General features: G+C 42.3%; 1 protein-coding gene across 1 annotated transcript in view; it reads right to left on the reverse strand.

Moving 5' to 3' along the window:
• The window catches only part of SLC4A5 (solute carrier family 4 member 5), a 706,789-nt gene that overhangs the window by 553,980 nt on the left and 132,580 nt on the right, over window positions 1-20,229 (reverse strand). The window contains exon 2 of the mRNA XM_069214105.1: window positions 6,160-6,231. Coding sequence (XP_069070206.1) covers window positions 6,160-6,229 — 70 coding nt within the window. The 5' untranslated portion in view covers window positions 6,230-6,231. The remainder of the gene's footprint in view (window positions 1-6,159; window positions 6,232-20,229) is intronic.

Raw genomic sequence — 20,229 nt, forward strand, 5'->3', positions numbered from 1 at the left:
CTCTGACAAGGATTGTGGTTCCACCCCCTCCAACCAGTAATCCAGTTTCTTACAGGCATGATGTCTCTGATTAGCCATCGGAAGAACATTGATGCCCAGTGTACTTACTTGGAAAGAGAGGGGTGTGCTTAAAGGTGTAAAGGATACTGTATATGGTTCATTCAATGTATTTTTGAGCCGCTTTATACAGGGCCTTCTTTAGGATTCTCATGAACTATTGGGTTTTCCCTTTTAGATGTGGCCAACTGGAATTGTCTTCCTGGGCTTTAAGGTTGGGCTAGGCAAGTATTCTTAGCATTCTACTTGCCAGAATGGAGGGCCAATTAAGTCTTGATCTTGCTTGTTGACCTGAATGTATTAAATAAGTTTGGTGTCACATTTTTGAATGAGTTCCTACCAGAATGAGCACGTATTGCTTGGCAAAAAATGCATTCAGCAATGAGGGCCCTTGAACAGTGTCCAAGTTAAGGGACCAGAATTTTTCTTGTAGACTGACTTTGAAATTTACTATTCACTGGATTCTTGGATGGGCCATTTGAAGGGTACATGGAATCATGCCAAGTGGAATTATGATTAAGCAGCCTCAAAAACAATCCCACAATGCATAAGGCTTGTTTAATTTCCTATTTTCTGGAAGGCAGAGAGGTATTGGTAGTCATAATCAATTGAATGTTCACTTCAATGATTTGTGTTGTGGTACCTCTGCTGGAGATATTAGTTAAAGATGTCTTCTGAATATGGGCTTGCTTGATTGCTAGTATGTGGAGGGTAGTGGAGGTAGAAGTTGAAGTATATCTTTGTTTATGCAGCGGCAGGAGTGAGTTGCTGTTCCCTGGACTTGCTTTTGCAGTGTCTTGCAGTTTTTTTCTCATCCAAAGGTGGTGTCCAAACAGACATAAATGTATGTATTAACACTCTCAACTGATCAATCTTTAACTTTGGGAAATCCTTTCCTGAATAAAGTGTGCTTCTGGTATACTGATGACTCTCTCCAATTTAAAAATAACGTATTAATTGTATTTAAATATCACCGTTACTCCAGGGTTCAAATCAAATATTGCTCATACATTGGCTTGATCAATTTTAAGGAAACATGTTTTCTCATCGCAGTACCCTAATGCTACTTTGAAAACTGAAAAATCAGGATTAATTGTTGAACTTACTAAAAATATTCATACTGAAGAAGGGAAATATAGTCCTGAAATGCATGAATGAAATTATGATGGAAATCAAAATTATGGAAATGCATGTATAAGGAATATTTCATTATGTGACATATCTAAGGTGTCTACATATGAATCACCATTTATTACCTCATAATTTAATACAGGTCACCTAGCAAAGGTGAGTTGCTACTTCACTAGTGTAGAAATTGATTGTTCAATAGCCCAGAACTGAAATCAGGTTTAAAAATGATTGGTGTGATTGGGAACAGCAATGTTGTAACATTGCTCTTTTTAACTAATAATTTCTAATTTTATATATGGATGGTACCCACAGGATATACTTTAGTGGCAACAGGATCAAGTTCCTTTGACCAAGATTCATGGTTTCAAATGTTGCTGTTTTGAACATTACAAAGGCGGTTGTAATTGTGTGGCTCAAATGCAATTCTAAACATTCAGGAACCCAATACGTACACCTTAGGACAATTTATATAAAGTTTGCTTGGCTATCCCACAAGACTTACTGTTTCACGTGAAAGATATTGATTTCAGTTGTTCGGTTACCTATTTAGCCAATTTAAGGTGTAATAGACCCACTGATTCAAACTCTGTACACTGGTTGAGCACATATGGAATATTACTGCCTCACAAGACTGAGATTGAATTTGGAAGGTGAATGCCTAGTAGATGTTTTATTGGATCTTTCAAACAACTGAGTTCATTGTTGATCAGCAACATTCCACTGGTGGCTCTTTGGTTGGAACTGTCCACTCCCACAGAGTTGGCATTCTTCAGAGATTCTTTTGAACTCTCACATCAAAACTGTGAGTGTTTGCTCTCAGTTCGTTATAAAACAAAGTATGTTGTTGGCAAAAGGGGCAATTTATGATGCCCACTCTAAATGATATGCCTATCAAAATCAGTATCAGTTTTGGTTAGTAACCAGAGTTTCCAAGGAGAGGGCAAAATTAAAGGGTGACAGGAGGTATCCCCATCTCATGCTTTTTGTAAGACACATTTGGATAAAGCTCTCCGTTGAACATTAAAACAATAGGTGTTTTTATTCTCCATTGACTTTAATTATTGTCTTTGGTTGTATTAATTTAGTCAGCATGATGGCTTTCAACCCTAAGACCTTCTTCTGAAATTGTCTTTCATCTCATTGAACGCCTTATCTGGCATCTGATGGGACAATAATCATTCACTCTCACACTTCAGTGATGTTAATAACATTCACAGAAAGGCATACGCTATCTCAATTTTGTCAAAACTGGGGTTGACTAAACTGTGTTAAGACAGAAAACAAGGAGCTTCATATCTTAGGTTCATAATTTAACACTATTTGCCAACAGGAACTTCATAACTTTGGATGCTATCAGATCTTGATGGAACAGTGAGTGCGGATCTCACTATAGACTCTCCTTTCTTGTGTCCATAAAGAATGGTTGAAATATTTAGTCAAAAGTTCCACCACTAAGTGTAAGTCTGCAGTATAGAAGGAGTCACGGAAACCATAAAGTCCTAGAGCTTTGTTACAGGCTAAACCTTTGATGGTTGATCTCAGTCTAAATTTTGTTCTGCTAATTGTGCAACTACATCTACATTGATAGAAGGGAATTCAAAGTCAGTAAGCTATGCACCCAGAAAAAGATTTTTCATAAACTTGAGAATTATAAGGTGAGTACAACAGTAATGGGGTTCTCAAGCAATGTCATGAAGTGTTTCCTCATCAACTACTATGCCACATAATTTATTCCTTGTTTGTCTGTGCTTTAAGAGCAAATGGGTGGTCTCTGCTTTTTCTTCACTTTTGTAGTAGGTTTTATTGAAGTAAAGCATTCTGTGTACTGAATCATTTATAAAAAACTATTCTACTTCACTTGTGGCTTTTCTCAGGTGTCTATATGTTTCTGGAAACAGTCTTGGTGATGGTGCTTCTATAATTGCTAGAACTGAACATCCATTGTATATTTGTATGCATGAATGGCAACATGCTCATCAATTCATGTCTTAGTATAGCTTTGGTTGAGTCTTAAGCTAGATCCCTGGTGACTTCATTATCTGTATTTTCCCTAAAGCCCATACTTCTTCAGGCTATTGGTTTAGTAGCACTGTCCCGATACAGCATAGTCGGGCATCAATCACTAGTCATGTAATATTCATTGGATCAAAGTATTTCCTAGCAGGTTGCATCTTGAAGAAGAGCATTTTTTATAGCTTGCAGTGCTGAAGTCTTTCTTGCAGATTGTTGGACTTGGCCCTCTTTGCAGGGTCACCGCCAAGCTTTATGCCTTCACCTCTCCTGTTTTCCTAACCCATTTCTTTGGCTTTAAACACGGTAAAATTGGTTTAAACACAATTAGCACATTTAATTTACTTATTGGTCTCTAGTAAAGTGGTACTACTTGTATACAGGGTGTCTGCATTAAATGCTACTAGTGTGCCTTCAGCACTTATTGATTCAGCCTTAAGTGGCTTTTTCAAAAAAATGCCTCCGGCATGCCAGTGTGCAGTGTTAAGCTGCCATTTCGACTTGCAAAATAAACCTTTTGCAGGCCTGTACCTCCCTTTTTAATACATATGAGTCACCCCTAGGTTAGGCCCTAAACAGGGTGCATTGCAGTTAAATTGTTGGACATGTACTTTTCTGCTGTGCATTTTCTGGTAGTGAAAAACTCCTAGATTTTGTTTCCACTGCTGTGAGACCTACCTCTACCACAGAGAACATTGGGTTACCTTATTACATTTAATAAGTGCTAACTTTTGATTGTGCGCAGGTATAATTGTTCTGTTTAGATTCAAAGGAATTGTAATATAAAATCCTTTTTAAAGTTAATTGATTTTTAGATTACATTTCTGGAAATGCCACTTTTAGAAAGTTGGCATTTTCATGGCCTACACTTTGTGAGGCCTTCTAGGAGTTTTTAACTGCCTTTGCCTGTTAATTTTCCCTCATCATTAATGCATATTGGGCTCAGACAGTGAACACTATGACCTGGCTGTGACTGGGAGAGAGCCATCAAGCCAGAATGGGAGGGGTGGAACAGTACCCTGCCCCACTTACATTTCAAAGGAGCTACCTCAGCACACTCACAAAGACCTTGAAACCAGACTTTTGCCACACCAGACATCTTGGAACCTGGGTAGGGAGGAAGGAAATTCCAGAACTATCTGGAGGGGACTCCAGAAGTTTCTTCCACTTCAAAGCTGATACCAGGTATAAATGGTGGACCCTCAGACCAACTCTTCATTGCACTGCAGAAGACCATAGCAGGACTGCCTTGTATTCCAGAGGACTGCCCTGCTACTTGAGGTCCACCTTTTATTTCAGAGGACTGCTGTGTTGGTTGAGGCTTGCCTTGTTTCTCAGAGGACTACCCTGCACTTTGAGACCTGTCTTGTTCTTCAGAGGACTGCCCTGCTGCTTGAGGCCTGCTGTGCCGCTTGAAAGAGTGAAGAATATCTCCTTGAACTCAGGACTATCAGAGTGAATTCAAGGGTCAGTTCGCTGGTCTCCTGTTCTGAGCTATTGGGACACAACAATCTCCAGAGGCCTCCCTCCAACTTTCCAGTTGACCTGCTGCAACAGGCCCTGCCTGGACCTAACTGAACCTGAAACTGGACCTGCCTCCCCAGGACCTGGATGTTTGCCTGGCATCAGTTGAGTTCCTTTAATGAAATCCTGAGGTTTTGAACTCTCTGTGCCGACTTTAAAAGGGTAACATTTTCAGCAGGACTAATATGGGCCCTATATCCTTCTCACACTCCATCTCAGTCAGCTTGCTTCAACCTGTGATTTTGCCCCGATCAGGCTTGACCAGATACCCACAGTTAACACAGTGCCTCTAATTTAAGCTTGACTGATTTTGTGCCAAGCCTCCATAGGGTTAAGCACAAGTTAATTTAGTGACTTTTGTGGTTAAACCTGACAAGGAATGTGATTGTTGCCTGAGTGAGGTTTCCACTCCCCTCAAACAATAACCACATTTTTGTACACAGAATATTAGCTCTCGGTGTTTGTCCAGGCGCTTTCTTGGAAATACTCTTTGATGGTGCCTATGTTCAGTGTAAAATGTCCTAGGAACCTGCATAGGGCCATAGTATTTTGTAAGGAAGTGTCTTTTTTGATACCTTGTACCTCATTTAGGATCACTCTGCCCTGTTAATGAGAAAAGACATGGCAAAAGAAATTGAGTGTGTCCTTCAAGTATTCACATTTGTTGCAAAGTAGCATTAAGCCAAAGTTAGAGAAGTGTTGTAGGACTGCTCAAAGGTGACTGGATGTACTGAGATGGAGGTGGTATATTAGGTTGTTGTCGCTGACATTCAAGTCCTCTTACAGAGGCGATGTGGGGCTGAAAAACTTTGCCTTGATCAGTGGGATGAATTATTGCCTATTATTGTAGCCATATCTATCAATGGACAGGAATAAAGCTGTCACAGTCCTCTTGAGCTATATTTTTAACAGTATATGCATCTCTGTATCAACTATGAAGAAGGCACATTATCCTTTTCCCCTTGTCTGCCCGTGTACCCACACATCCCACTCTTTATAGTGCTTCCCTCTGGTGAACACTCGAAGAGATTCCTTAAGTAGTTTTCGAGGATTACTTGATTACTCAACAACTGATGATTCTCCGTTTCCAAAGGTTATGCTTTATCCGTGTCTATGTAGTTTTGTGGTTTGAACCCTTCTGTGTTTCCTTGCAGGCTCCTTTGTTAGTGTATGTTCATTGCTTAGGTGACTGAAGAAATCCCCACAAATGGGAACAAACTTAAAATACACAATTCCAGTGAAAGCCAAAATAAAAACAGGTAGTATTTAACCATGATCAAACAGAGGGCAAAAAACTGAGGGAACTCTTCAGAAAATGCCCTTATAACCGTCATGAAATTTTCAACGTTAATCTTTATGTTTGATGAATACTGTTTCTAAACAAAAGTGAATCACATACCTAGATCAGCATAATAGTAAAGGGAAATGTTTCCTTACCTTCATCATCATCGTACCGCTTTCGTGAACGTGTTCCCTTCTCACCAATTAGATCATCATCATCTGTCATTTCTAGCACATGGAAAAATGAGAAACATGAGATAGAATTGCTTTCTTTCTGATTTGAATGCATTCAACGACTCACAATCTACAAAAAAGACAAATAACAAATACAAAAACAAAAACACCAAAAAGTACACAGAGATAAACCTACGTTTATATGATGTCAATTCTTTGCTAATAAATTTAAAAAAGCAAATGGCCCACAAAGACATACAACTTATTTCCTCATCATTCAGGGTACACATAATCCAGGTAAACCTGCATGAATTTATGCCAGCAAAATGGTGAGCATCTGTGGATGACGAGGAGGAATGAGCTTGCTTTCTAATGACATAGTTATTCTGCATTACAGTATTACCAACACCTGCTGTATCTATAATTTCACAAAGTGCAATAGGACTCCATCGAAATTACCATATGACCCTATGAAGACTTTGATGTAGTACCACTACTGCACAGCCTGGCAGGCAAAGAAGATCTATGGGCTAGACCGATGTGTGTGAAGTAATGGAAAACGAAAACTAAAAAACTCGATTAGAGGAAACCAAATCATGGAAAAACAATTTTAAGGAAAGATAATTTTTAAGAAATTACAAATAAATAAAAAATTAAAGGAAATATTTTAAAGGAAAGATAATTGTAAAGAAAAATCCAAAATTACATTACCTTGGGTGGAGTTTAGGACTAGTGAAGGGTTTTTTAATTCAGGAACGGCTCATATTTAGTGGTGGTCAGAGGGTTTTTAGGTGTCAAAAATGAAGTTTGGGTACAGAAAGGTGTTTTAGGGTTCAGTGATGGGTGGAGTTTAGGGGTGGTGAGTTTTGTTTAGGTATCAGGAATGGATGGAGTTTGGGAATGATGAGAGTCTTTAGGATTTATGGATAAGTGGAGTTTAGGTGTGTGAGGTGCCTTTAGGGCTCAGGGATGGCTGGAGTACAGGGGTGTGGAGGAGTTGTAGGGTACGTGGATGTATGGAGTTTAGAGTGGGGAGGGTTTGGCGGGATTCTGGAATGGGTGGAGTTTAGGTGTAGAAAGGACTTTTAAGGGTTCAGGTATGGATGTAGTTTGGGTGTAGTGAAGGTTTTTTAGGTATCAGGAATGAGTGGAGTTTATGGGTAGGAAGGGCTTTTTAGGGTTCACTGATGAGTCAAGTCTAGAGGTGTGAGGAGTTTTTAGGACCCAGGGATTTGTGTAATGCAGGGATTTTGAGGGGTTTTAGTGTTCATGGATGGCCAGAGTTTATGGCTGATGGGGGTATTTAAGGTTCAGTGATGAGTAGAGGTTACGGGTGGTGAAGAATTTATAGGATTCAGGATTCGATGGAGTTTAGAGTGGTGAGAGATTTTAAGGATTCAGCAATGGGTGGAGTTTAGATGTAGAAAGGGTTTTTTAGAGTTCAGGGATGGCTGTAACTTAGGGGTGATAAGGGGTTTTAGGTGTCATGGATGGGCAGTGCTTAAAGGTGGTGAGCGTTGAGCGGTTTCTTAGAGTTCACTGATGGATGGAGCTTGTGGTGTGGTAAGTGGTTTTAGGCAGCAGTGGGTGGGGATGAGGTGTGAAATTGGGGGGTTTTAGGGTTCAGGAATGGGTGAAGTTTAGAGGTAGTGTGCAGTTTTACGGTTCAGGGATGGGTGGAGTGTAGGAGTAGAATGTCCGTTTAGGCCTCAAGGATGAGTGCAACCATTGTTTTTAGAACTTAAAAAATAAGCATGCCAATTACGAACAAAAATACATTCTATGGATTGGTTTCTATGAAACTGAAAATTTCCAATAAACATTTTAAATGGAATGGTTTTGTATGATGAAATCATTTTTTCTATGAAATCACGGCCTCCCTGCAGCCTTGAGGACAACTACATAGTATGTACCTTCATACCACATAGTCTAAAAATCATGGGCCATATTTAGAATGCCGGGGTACCCAGTCCCCTTGCAGCCCCGGTGACTGGCATTTTCCAGGGGCAAAAGGCTTCATTAAATGCACAGGGGCCGCCTGGCACCCCCTCACAGCCCCGGAGACAACTGTATAGTCTGTACATTCTTACCACATAGTCTAAAAATCATGGGCCATATTTGTGGCCTGGTTTGCGTCGCCCTTGCACCATGGAACGTGGTGCAAGAGCGACGCAAACCTTAAGTGAGATTTATGAAGCCATTCCTGGCCACCATAAATTTTGATTATTGTAAAGCATAGCAAATTGCTGAGTTATATTACTCTGTGCCAGTGAGGTGTTTTCCTTGGTGTTGAATTGGTATCCATGGATTTTGATGCATTCATAGATTTACAAGAACTTGTAAAGCTGGGAACGCGCCAAAAAAGAGAAACATTTTTATTTCTTCTAGTTTTTCCTCTTTCCATATGTGCTGCATTCTGCAGCACACAAAGGAAGAGGAAAAAGCCTCTTGGGGTTCCATGTGAGAAGGAAGGTGTACCTTCCTGCACAAAAACAGTCCTGTATGTAGCACAGGCACACATGCACCATGGTGCAAGGGGGCCTGCGTTGGCGCTAGGCTGCCAAACGGGGACCAGCACAGGGGGGAAAGGACAGGAATGCTTTGTACTGGATAGATACAGCACATTCCTATCCTTTCCCTGTGGTTCAGAGCAGTGCAGCAAGGTGACTTGCTGAGCTGCCCTTAGTGACAAAGCCCATAAATTTGGGCCTGTGTCTACCTTCCCCCAGTATCTTGAAGAGGTGCTTGCTGGACATAATCAGTGAGAAAGTGCACCCTTAATGACAGCAGATTATGCTCTGAGATTTTTGCAAGTTTATGAATTGCAACCATACATATAGATATAGATATATGTTAGAAATGGGGTCTCTAGTTGGCAGAGGTATGCACCCTTGTCCAACTAGGGACCACTATCCTAGTGAGCAGTCAGACACTGAGCAGTCAGGCTTAACTTAGAAGGCAATGTGTAAAGTATTTGTACAATAAATCATACAGTGACACAGTGAAAACATCACAACAGGACACCACACAGGTTTAGAAAAATAGAGAATATTTATCTGAATAAAATACTGTTGAAACAATGAAAATCCAATGTACATGTTATGAATTTTCAAAGATTAAATCCAACTAAAGTGCATAGAAAACACAATAGCTCCATCTGGAGCTATCACGGCATTGTTGACAGAGTCATTCCAAACAATCTGACACCACCGGCACCGGTCACAGAGTCAAACGGACCTCCAGGTACAGTACCTTTTGAAAATGAAGAAGAAGGACATTGCACCGAGTTGGAAAGTGGCGTCGGTGAAGTAGGTGCGGCGTCAGTTCCTTACAGCATCTGAGTAGAGAGGCGTTGGTTCCGTGCTGTGAGGCAGGTAGAGGTGCAGCATCTGCTCCATCCGGACAAAGGGCAAGATAATGTGTCGTCGTCCGTGATGTGGCGATTCCTTGTGACCCTGCAGGGTCGCAGGTTCCAGTCCATCAGGACATGATGTGTCGACTTCGCAGTGTCATGATGACCCTGACTGACATCAGCGGAGTCACGGCAACGTTGGACTTGCTTTGCAGGCCAAAGTCGATGCGTGCAGCGAGGTCCTCGGAGCATCACTGGCATCGTTGAAGTCATTTCGAAGTCGCTGAGGACGGTGTACTAGCAAAAAGCAGTGGAGGTCTTTTTAGTCCCTGAGACCCCAGAACAGGAGGCAAGCTCAATCCAAGCCCTTGGATAGCACTTTGGGGGAAGGCAGACTCCTTCTAGCACCCTCAGAGGCCAGCACAGCAGCAGGGCAACAACAGGGCAGCAGTCCTTTGCAGCAAAGCAAAAACACAGCTGTCAGGGCACCCATGAATATGTAATTCCAAGTGAGTAATATATCAATATGTAATGTATAATGGCATTAATACCATGGAGAGTTTCAAGCTCAATTTATTCTTCAACAGAAAAGTTCATCATAGTAACCACAGAATTGTCCTTTGACATCCATGTTCATGTAGTAAACACAGTATTGAAGTCAGTATCCATGTAGCACATACAGCCACAGCCAACACGTGTTTCGTCCTATGAGAACAGTACTCTCACGGACTTCATCAGGGCTGAAAATAAATGAGAACAGTCACTACTTCATAACATGTGTACAGAACCGTCAAGAGCAGACCATAAAATATATCTTATCGTGACAATTTGTGAGATCCTAAAACGAAAACATATAATTTGTGACTTCTTGTGATCATTCATCTGGTGGGAACTAACATATAGTCCCATCACCACAATAAAATTATTAAAATCACAAAATATGATAACATTGCCTATAAAGTTAAAGCACAAAATGGGAATATATATGTGAATAACCCATGTGTACAAAGTTTATCACAATATGAGTATGCATGTTTATAAAGTCCAAAGAAAAGTCACCCCAGACACCCAGTCAACACCAAAGTGCGCAATGTAATAATAGCTTACCCAGTGTAAGATAACAGAAACACCACCAGAGCCCTTCATAATAAACAGTGAAAAACCCATAATTCGAAACATACCTTAACTCAAATTATATCTACGTGTATAACCAGTATCATTAAGAACCGTCCAGAGTCTGTGGAAAATAATCATAGATCCACTATATAATCAACTAAGTCTCCTGCATGTCTAAATAAAAAAAATAAAAACGTCCCCAAATGAGGGTACAAGCAAATGTGACCAAAGGTCCCAGACTGACCTGAGTAAAATATATATAATATCCAACATTAGGATGCAAATGAAGTATTCAAGAACCGTTTCCTAAGTATGCAGAGTGAAGAAAGAAATCGGAAAGAAAAATTATTATATGCTGCAATTTAGGCATGCTAAATATAAATGAACATGATTAGGAAATATCCCCAAAAGTAATACTGAGACATCAAGTCACCAGGTCCCCAATGACCAAATTCAGTATCTCACCTATTGTGTACGTAAGTATCCATCATCAAGAAAGGCAACGACCGCGGTCGAAATCCCCCCGCGGCGTCCTCTGTATCGGTAATTAATCTCGAACGTCGAACTAACGGAGGAGGATTGAAATTTAAAGCCTCCGCGCGTTAGTAGTGAAGTAATAGAAAATGGACTAACCCATAAGTATGGGCGCCATCTTAGAAAAGGAGAGAAGGACCAGCCTTCAACAGGACACGAGAGGAAAAGAAGGACTATCTCCCGTAATGGGCGCCATTTTGGAACTGCATATACCCCGAGCTTGATGTATGTTAATAATCGGTATAAACAACAAATACATAACGAGTAAAAAAAGTAAAATAAGTATCCTCCCAAATTCTTATTAGCCTAAGTCATGCAATACAGCAATAACTGTGAGGAATTCCTTAAGTTGCATACCGCCACCATCCGTGTCAAGATAATGGCCTATGGGGAGAACTCCTTCCCCCAAGATATCTGGTTGTAACCATAATTGTTTATTACCGCATCTAACAAGATATATGTAGGTGAAGTAGTAGTATCCCTCGCACAGCCCAACTGAATAGATTAATACGAAAAACCCAGAGGTCTATACGTGAGTGTTTGGTGTGAAAGGAGAAAGGGGAAAAGTACACGTGAACGTGTCATGCCCCACTCATATTATGTATAGACAACACACTAGCAAGTATACCTAAAACATATAAATTACACCATGGTTTGGATTACAAACAAGCAAACCTGAGACAGTTAATGATGATCTACCATTGCATTACTATGTATTCCTGTTCTAACACAAATATGTATCTGATCTCTCCAAATGAGTATTTATGCATGCCGCAAATATAGAGTATATGTCCCTCTGAGTTGGGCACCAGTCAGTATAATCAATTCACATAGCATTTGACCCAGTGACTTGTGTATAGATGAGACACAATATAATCAAAAGACTACACTTGCAGTAGGTTTCATGAATAACATATGCTTAATGAACTTAGTAAGTCAGAATGAGAGGAGAGTAGATTGTAAAGATGATGCATAAATATCAGTGATTATTCTTACGTTCCCAAATAGTATTCCATTTCAAAGTTGGTATTGAGACCCTCCTCCACCGCTCTGAGTTTCAAAATCCAATAACATTCTTTTCTCCTGAGGGCTAATTCCCTATTGCCACCTCTGGGGTCTCTATTTACCTGATCAAATCCAAAGAATTCAAAACCAATTTGGATTCTTTGGATTTGATCAGGTAAATAGAGACCCCAGAGGTGGCAATAGGGAATTAGCCCTCAGGAGAAAAGAATGTTATTGGATTTTGAAACTCAGAGCGGTGGAGGAGGGTCTCAATACCAACTTTGAAATGGAATACTATTTGGGAACGTAAGAATAATCACTGATATTTATGCATCATCTTTACAATCTACTCTCCTCTCATTCTGACTTACTAAGTTCATTAAGCATATGTTATTCATGAAACCTACTGCAAGTGTAGTCTTTTGATTATATTGTGTCTCATCTATACACAAGTCACTGGGTCAAATGCTATGTGAATTGATTATACTGACTGGTGCCCAACTCAGAGGGACATATACTCTATATTTGCGGCATGCATAAATACTCATTTGGAGAGATCAGATACATATTTGTGTTAGAACAGGAATACATAGTAATGCAATGGTAGATCATCATTAACTGTCTCAGGTTTGCTTGTTTGTAATCCAAACCATGGTGTAATTTATATGTTTTAGGTATACTTGCTAGTGTGTTGTCTATACATAATATGAGTGGGGCATGACACGTTCACGTGTACTTTTCCCCTTTCTCCTTTCACACCAAACACTCACGTATAGACCTCTGGGTTTTTCGTATTAATCTATTCAGTTGGGCTGTGCGAGGGATACTACTACTTCACCTACATATATCTTGTTAGATGCGGTAATAAACAATTATGGTTACAACCAGATATCTTGGGGGAAGGAGTTCTCCCCATAGGCCATTATCTTGACACGGATGGTGGCGGTATGCAACTTAAGGAATTCCTCACAGTTATTGCTGTATTGCATGACTTAGGCTAATAAGAATTTGGGAGGATACTTATTTTACTTTTTTTACTCGTTATGTATTTGTTGTTTATACCGATTATTAACATACATCAAGCTCGGGGTATATGCAGTTCCAAAATGGCGCCCATTACGGGAGATAGTCCTTCTTTTCCTCTCGTGTCCTGTTGAAGGCTGGTCCTTCTCTCCTTTTCTAAGATGGCGCCCATACTTATGGGTTAGTCCATTTTCTATTACTTCACTACTAACGCGCGGAGGCTTTAAATTTCAATCCTCCTCCGTTAGTTCGACGTTCGAGATTAATTACCGATACAGAGGACGCCGCGGGGGGATTTCGACCGCGGTCGTTGCCTTTCTTGATGATGGATACTTACGTACACGATAGGTGAGATACTGAATTTGGTCATTGGGGACCTGGTGACTTGATGTCTCAGTATTACTTTTGGGGATATTTCCTAATCATGTTCATTTATATTTAGCATGCCTAAATTGCAGCATATAATAATTTTTCTTTCCGATTTCTTTCTTCACTCTGCATACTTAGGAAACGGTTCTTGAATACTTCATTTGCATCCTAATGTTGGATATTATATATATTTTACTCAGGTCAGTCTGGGACCTTTGGTCACATTTGCTTGTACCCTCATTTGGGGACGTTTTTTTTTTTTTTATTTAGACATGCAGGAGACTTAGTTGATTATATAGTGGATCTATGATTATTTTCCACAGACTCTGGACGGTTCTTAATGATACTGGTTATACACGTAGATATAATTTGAGTTAAGGTATGTTTCGAATTATGGGTTTTTCACTGTTTATTATGAAGGGCTCTGGTGGTGTTTCTGTTATCTTACACTGGGTAAGCTATTATTACATTGCGCACTTTGGTGTTGACTGGGTGTCTGGGGTGACTTTTCTTTGGACTTTATAAACATGCATACTCATATTGTGATAAACTTTGTACACATGGGTTATTCACATATATATTCCCATTTTGTGCTTTAACTTTATAGGCAATGTTATCATATTTTGTGATTTTAATAATTTTATTGTGGTGATGGGACTATATGTTAGTTCCCACCAGATGAATGATCACAAGAAGTCACAAATTATATGTTTTCGTTTTAGGATCTCACAAATTGTCACGATAAGATATATTTTATGGTCTGCTCTTGACGGTTCTGTACACATGTTATGAAGTAGTGACTGTTCTCATTTATTTTCAGCCCTGATGAAGTCCGTGAGAGTACTGTTCTCATAGGACGAAACACGTGTTGGCTGTGGCTGTATGTGCTACATGGATACTGACTTCAATACTGTGTTTACTACATGAACATGGATGTCAAAGGACAATTCTGTGGTTACTATGATGAACTTTTCTGTTGAAGAATAAATTGAGCTTGAAACTCTCCATGGTATTAATGCCATTATACATTACATATTGATATATTACTCACTTGGAATTACATATTCATGGGTGCCCTGACAGCTGTGTTTTTGTCATTGTGAGTTTCCCTGGAAACATTAGAGGAGTTAGGAAGATCCTCTTGCCAGGAGCACCATGTTAAAATTGGAAAGTTAATGCTATTATATTGACTCACTGTGAGCGCCCATATCCTATGACTTGCTTCCTATGTGCTCTCAATTTTCTTTGCAGCAAAGCAGTCCAGAGAGTCGTTTTGGGCAGCCAGGCAGGTCTTCTGACAGAGTTCAGGTGTAGGTCCAGAAGGTCTGAGTTGGTGGGGTCGGAGACCCAGTTCATATACCAAAAAATGCCTATGCAGTGGGTGAGACTTCAAAGAGTGGTTTGGAAGTGCACAAGTTCCATTTTCAGTGCAGTCCTGTCTGCCAGGGTCCCAGTAGGGGGTTTGGCAGTCCATTGTGTGAGGGCAGGGCACTAGCCTTTGAAATATAAGTCAGGCACTCCATCCTTCCAGCCCAGGAAGTCCCATTCAGTATGCAGATGAGTGCAGGTGTGACTGAGTGTCCTGTGTTTGTGGTTGTCTGGGTGAAATGCACCATTGATTGGAGACAGGCTGTAAGGCACAGATGGTGTTTAAGTGCAGAGAAATGCTCACTTTCTAAAAGTAGCATTTCTAAAATAGTAATATAAAATCCAACCTCACCAATAAGCAGGATTTGCCATTACCATTCTAGCCATACTATTTATGACTTGGTTACCCCTTTCAGATCAGAATCTACCACTCAAAAGTTATATGAGGGCAGACCTTGTGCTCGTCTATGAAAGAATCGGGGCCTCACAGTAGTGGAAATGGATGTAGGAGTTTTTCACTATCAGGACACATAAAACACATGTGTACATGTCCTGCCTTTTACCTACATAGCACCCTGCCCTAGGCGTTACCCTGGCCTACCTTAGGGGTGACTTATAGGTACAAAAGGGGGAGTTTAAGGCTTAGCAAATACTTTTAAATGCTAAGTCGAAATGGCAGTGAAACTGCACACATGGGCCTTGCAATGGCAGGCCTGGGACATGGTTAAGGGGCTACTTATGTGGGTTTCACAATGAGTGCCGCAGTCCCACTAGTAGCATTTAATGTACAGGCCCTGGGCACAGGTAGTGCACTTTACTAGGGACTTATAAGTAAATCAAATATGCCAATTGGGTATGAACCAATGTTACCATGTTTAAGGGAGACAACATATGCACTTGAGCACTGGTTAGCAGTGGTAAAGTGTGCAGAGTCCTAAAACCAGCAAAAACTTTGTCAGAAAAGTGGAGAGAGGCAGGCAAAAAGTTTGGGGGATGGCTACCCTAAGGCTGTCAGGTCTAACATGCCTCCCGCCAGCTGAAAATGGGGAGAGCTACCCACCCCCCTGGGAGCTCTTATCAGTAAGGCAGAAGAATCTGGAGAGACCATCAGCATCGGGGGGATGCTCCACCGTAAAGTCCATCCCGTGTAGGGAAATGGACCACCTCAAGAGTTTAGGATTTTCACCCCTCATCTGTATGAGCCATTTGAGGGCTCTGTGGTCTGTCTGAACCCAGAAGTGAGTCCCAAACAGGTATGGAATCAGCTTTTGCAGGGCCCAGACCACAGCAAATTCTTCTCTTTCAATGGCACTCTACCTCTGTCCCCGTGGTAATAGCCTTCTGCTAATAAAGACTACTGGTTGGCCTATGCCCTCCTCATTCAGCTGTGCTAGAACCACCCTTCTGCCATGCTCTTAAGTGTCTGTCTGCACGATGAACTCCTTGGAGTAGTCAAGGGACCTGAGCATGAGTGCTGTGCACATGGCTTCCTTTAGGGAGTCAAAGGCTTTTTGACAACCCTCTGTCCAATTCACCAACCTAGGTTGCTTTTTGTTAGTTAGTTCTGTTAAGGGGGCCACTGTGGTGCCATAACCCTTAACACATCTACAGTAGTATCCAGTGAGGCCCAGAAAGGCTCTCACTTCTATTTGGGTTCTAGCTGGTTGCCAGGCCATGATTGTCTCAATCTTGGCCCGGAGGGGCTGCACCTTGCCACCACTCACTAAGCATCCCAAGTACACCACGAAACCCTGCCCAATCTAGCACTTATGGGCCTTGATTGTCTGTGCTGCCTGTTGCAGAGCCTGGAGCGCTTCTTGGAGGTGGAGCAGGTGTTCCTCCCAGCTGGAACTATAGACAGCAATGTCATCTAGGTAGGTTGTGCAGAACGTACCAGCCAGAACCCTGTTAACTAACCATTGGAAGGTAGCAGGGGCATTTTTCAAACCAAAGGGCATCACTCTGAACTGGTAATGTCCCTCAGAAGTTGAAAAAGTGGATTTCTCCTTGGCTCCCTCAGTCAAGGTGATCTGCCAGTGTCCTGATGTGAGATCAAAAGTACGGAGAAATTTGGCAGCGCTTAGCCTGTCTACGAGCTCATCAGCTCAGGGGATGGGGTGAGTGTCAGTTTTAGTGACAGAAATGAGACCCGGTAATCCATGCAGAACCTGAGTTCTGGCTTGGCACGGAGTGCGGCAGTCTGGGGTACCAGCACCACAGGGCTGGACCGGGGACTGCTGAATTTCTCAATTACCCCAGAGCCAGCATCTTGGCAACTTCATCCCTGATGCTGGCCTTCACCCAGTCTGAGAACATGTAAATTTTATTCTATACAGGTAGACTGGCTCCCGTGTCAATGTCATGAACACACAAGTGTGTGAGTCCAGGGGTGAGGGAAAACAGGGAGGAGTACTGCTCACGTAGCTGGTAGCAGTCCCCTCACTGGTCCAGGGTCAGGGAGTCAGAGGGATTGACACCCTCCACTGACCCATCACCTTCTTGGGCAGAGAGGAGGTCGGGGAGAGGTTTACTCTCCCCCTCATCTGTCACCAGAAGCATGTTGACTTCTGTCCTCTCAAAATGAGGCTTCATTCTATTCACATGGTGCACCCCTAGTGGATTCCTAGGGGACTGGAGGTCCACTAAGTAAGTGGTCTCCTGTTTATGCTCTTTTATCTCAAATAGACCAGTCCAGAGGTCCTGGAGAGCTCTAGGCTCTACTGGCTCCATTACTCAAACTTTGTCTCCAGGTTAAAACTCCACCAGGGTGGTCATACCAGCATATCATGCCCTCTTGACTGGCCTTGAGGTTGCTCTTGACCTTCTTCCAGAAGTAATGCATCAGGTAGCAGAGGGCCAGCATGTAGCTGACCACATCCTGGGGGGGTGGGTTGGGAGCTTGCTTCCACCCCTCTTTTACAATGCTTAGGGGTCCCCTGACAGGGTACACATAGAGAAGCTCAAAAGGACTGAACCCTACCCCCTTCTGGGGTACCTCTCTATAAGCAAAGAGAAGGCATGGCAAGAGGACATCCCACTTATGCCTCAGGGCCTCAGGGAGGCATGTGATCATGCCTTTCAAGGTCTTGTTGAATCTCTCCTCACAAGACCATTGGATTAAGGATGATAAGGTGTGGTGAACCTGTAGGCCACCCCACACGCATCCCACATGGACTTCATGTATGCAGACATGAAGCTTGTGCCGCTGTCAGACACGATCTCCTTTGGGAATCCCACACGGATAAAGATCCCCATCAGAGTTCTGATCACCACCGGTGCAGTCACCATCCTCAGAGGGTTTGCCGCTGGGTAGCGGGTGGCATGGTCCACCAAAACCAGGATAAACCTGTTGTCTAGGGCAGTTTTGGGGTCCAATGGACCAATAACGCCAATGTCCCCCAGAACTAACTGGAGTACCTCCTCCCCGAGCACTACACTAGCCAACCCAGGTGTCTGCCCTCCAGTGGGGGGCTGTGCCCTCCTTGGACATTTGGAGTCACCCTTAGAGTGGCCATACTTAGCGCACTTTATGCATTGGAGTGCTAACCTTCCCGTCTTGCATTCAAAGATCCATTTCTTTTTAGACTCAGACTGGGACTGGTTACCACTATTCCCTTGAGAATTATTTTGCGGGCCTTTTGAGAATGCCTTATTTTTAAGTTTTTCTCCCCCCTCTTTCTTCTGTTGAGGACCCTGACCACATTTGTGGGTGTCTCCCAGATACCTTTTTAGACACCCTGGTTCTAACCCAGAGCTCCACCTCCTCAGCAAGCTTCCTGGGATCAGTAAACTTACCGTCAAATAGGTGCTGGCGCATATGCTTGTACAATCCCATGTAATCATTTACTTTACTGCCCCCTAACCTTTCAGTGGATCAATAGAAAAGTCAAGAAAAAATTACACAGGTTTGGTTGGGGAGCTTGGTACTGTCCGTGAATCTTAGGCAATACTTTTCAGGGATCACTCTAAATATGGCAGTCAAAATCACTTTCATATGGGCATACCTGTTCAGATCCCCAACTTCTAGTGTAAGAAGTGTATCCCTCCCAAGTATGGGCACGTGTTTCCACAAGCCTGCCCCCCATTGCTCTTCAGGAACCCCATGAGCCCTTAGTGCAACTTTATATGCACTAAACCAGTTATCAATATCATCTTCCACCACATGACTTGGCACTACATCCTTGAGTATACAAACCTTTTTGTCTCCATCAGCTCCTGTATTTAGGCTGTCACCATCACTGCTTGATGGTGAGAGTTTCTTCTCAGCCAAGGCCCTCTCAGTCTCAGCTTGCCTCTCAGATTTCCTCTTCTCTGCCTCTATTTTCACCTTGCCAACTGTAATTGAAACTCTCTTTTCTCCCTTCTTTCCTCTGTGATTGGGCCATGATGGGAGACACTGCTTTCAGGTCTCACAAGAGGAACAAAATCAGGAGTGACACCCCCCACTACTGCTGGTAAATCCTCTGGAGAGCCATTCTCTTGCTCTCCCAACTCAACATGCTCTTGTGAGCGGGCTTCTGCCCAGACCCTCAGTGCCTTTTGGTACTACTCCTTCTTGGAGGCCCCACAGGTACATACCCTCATCCCTTTGCAGAAACCCTTCAGGTCGTTGACAGTACACGTCTCCAGCTTGGCTAGGTCAAACTCTCCAGATCTACTTGCAGACCCAGCCAGAGATATGTTGTATAGGATTTAGATTAGAAAATGTCAAGCAGGGAAATTTGTAGCAAAAAGAAACAAATCAAAAAAATGATCTTTGACTGTGGTTGGGTAGTGTACACAAAGCTATTGTATGGCACTGCACAAACACAAGTCCTATCCTCACTGCTGATCACCAATGTTAGGAATGAGGTCTCTAGTTGCACCCTTGTCCAAGTAGGGACCACAATCCTAGTAAGGGTAAGTAACACACAATCCAAATTATCCTGTGCCTACCCTCTGGTAGCTTGGCACTGAGCAGTCAGGCTTAACGTAGAAGGCAATGTATGCAGTATTTGTGCAATAAATCATACAGTAACACAGTGAAAACATCACAAAAAAGACACCACAAGTTTAGAAAAATGGTCACGGAGTCACATGGATCCCCAGGTACAGTACCTTTTGAAAACAAAGAACAAGGATGTTGCACAGAGTCGGAAATAGGTGTCGGTGGAGTCGGTGCGGCGTCAGTCGCTTACGGCATCAGAAGAGAGAGGCGTCGGTTCGGTGCTGTGAGGCAGGTGGAGGTGTGGCATCTGCTCCGTCTGGATGCAGAGGGAGATGATGTGTTGTCATCGATTCCTTGT

The sequence above is a fragment of the Pleurodeles waltl genome, chromosome 11, assembly GCF_031143425.1.
Source record: "Pleurodeles waltl isolate 20211129_DDA chromosome 11, aPleWal1.hap1.20221129, whole genome shotgun sequence".
Taxonomy (NCBI): Eukaryota; Metazoa; Chordata; class Amphibia; order Caudata; family Salamandridae; genus Pleurodeles; species Pleurodeles waltl.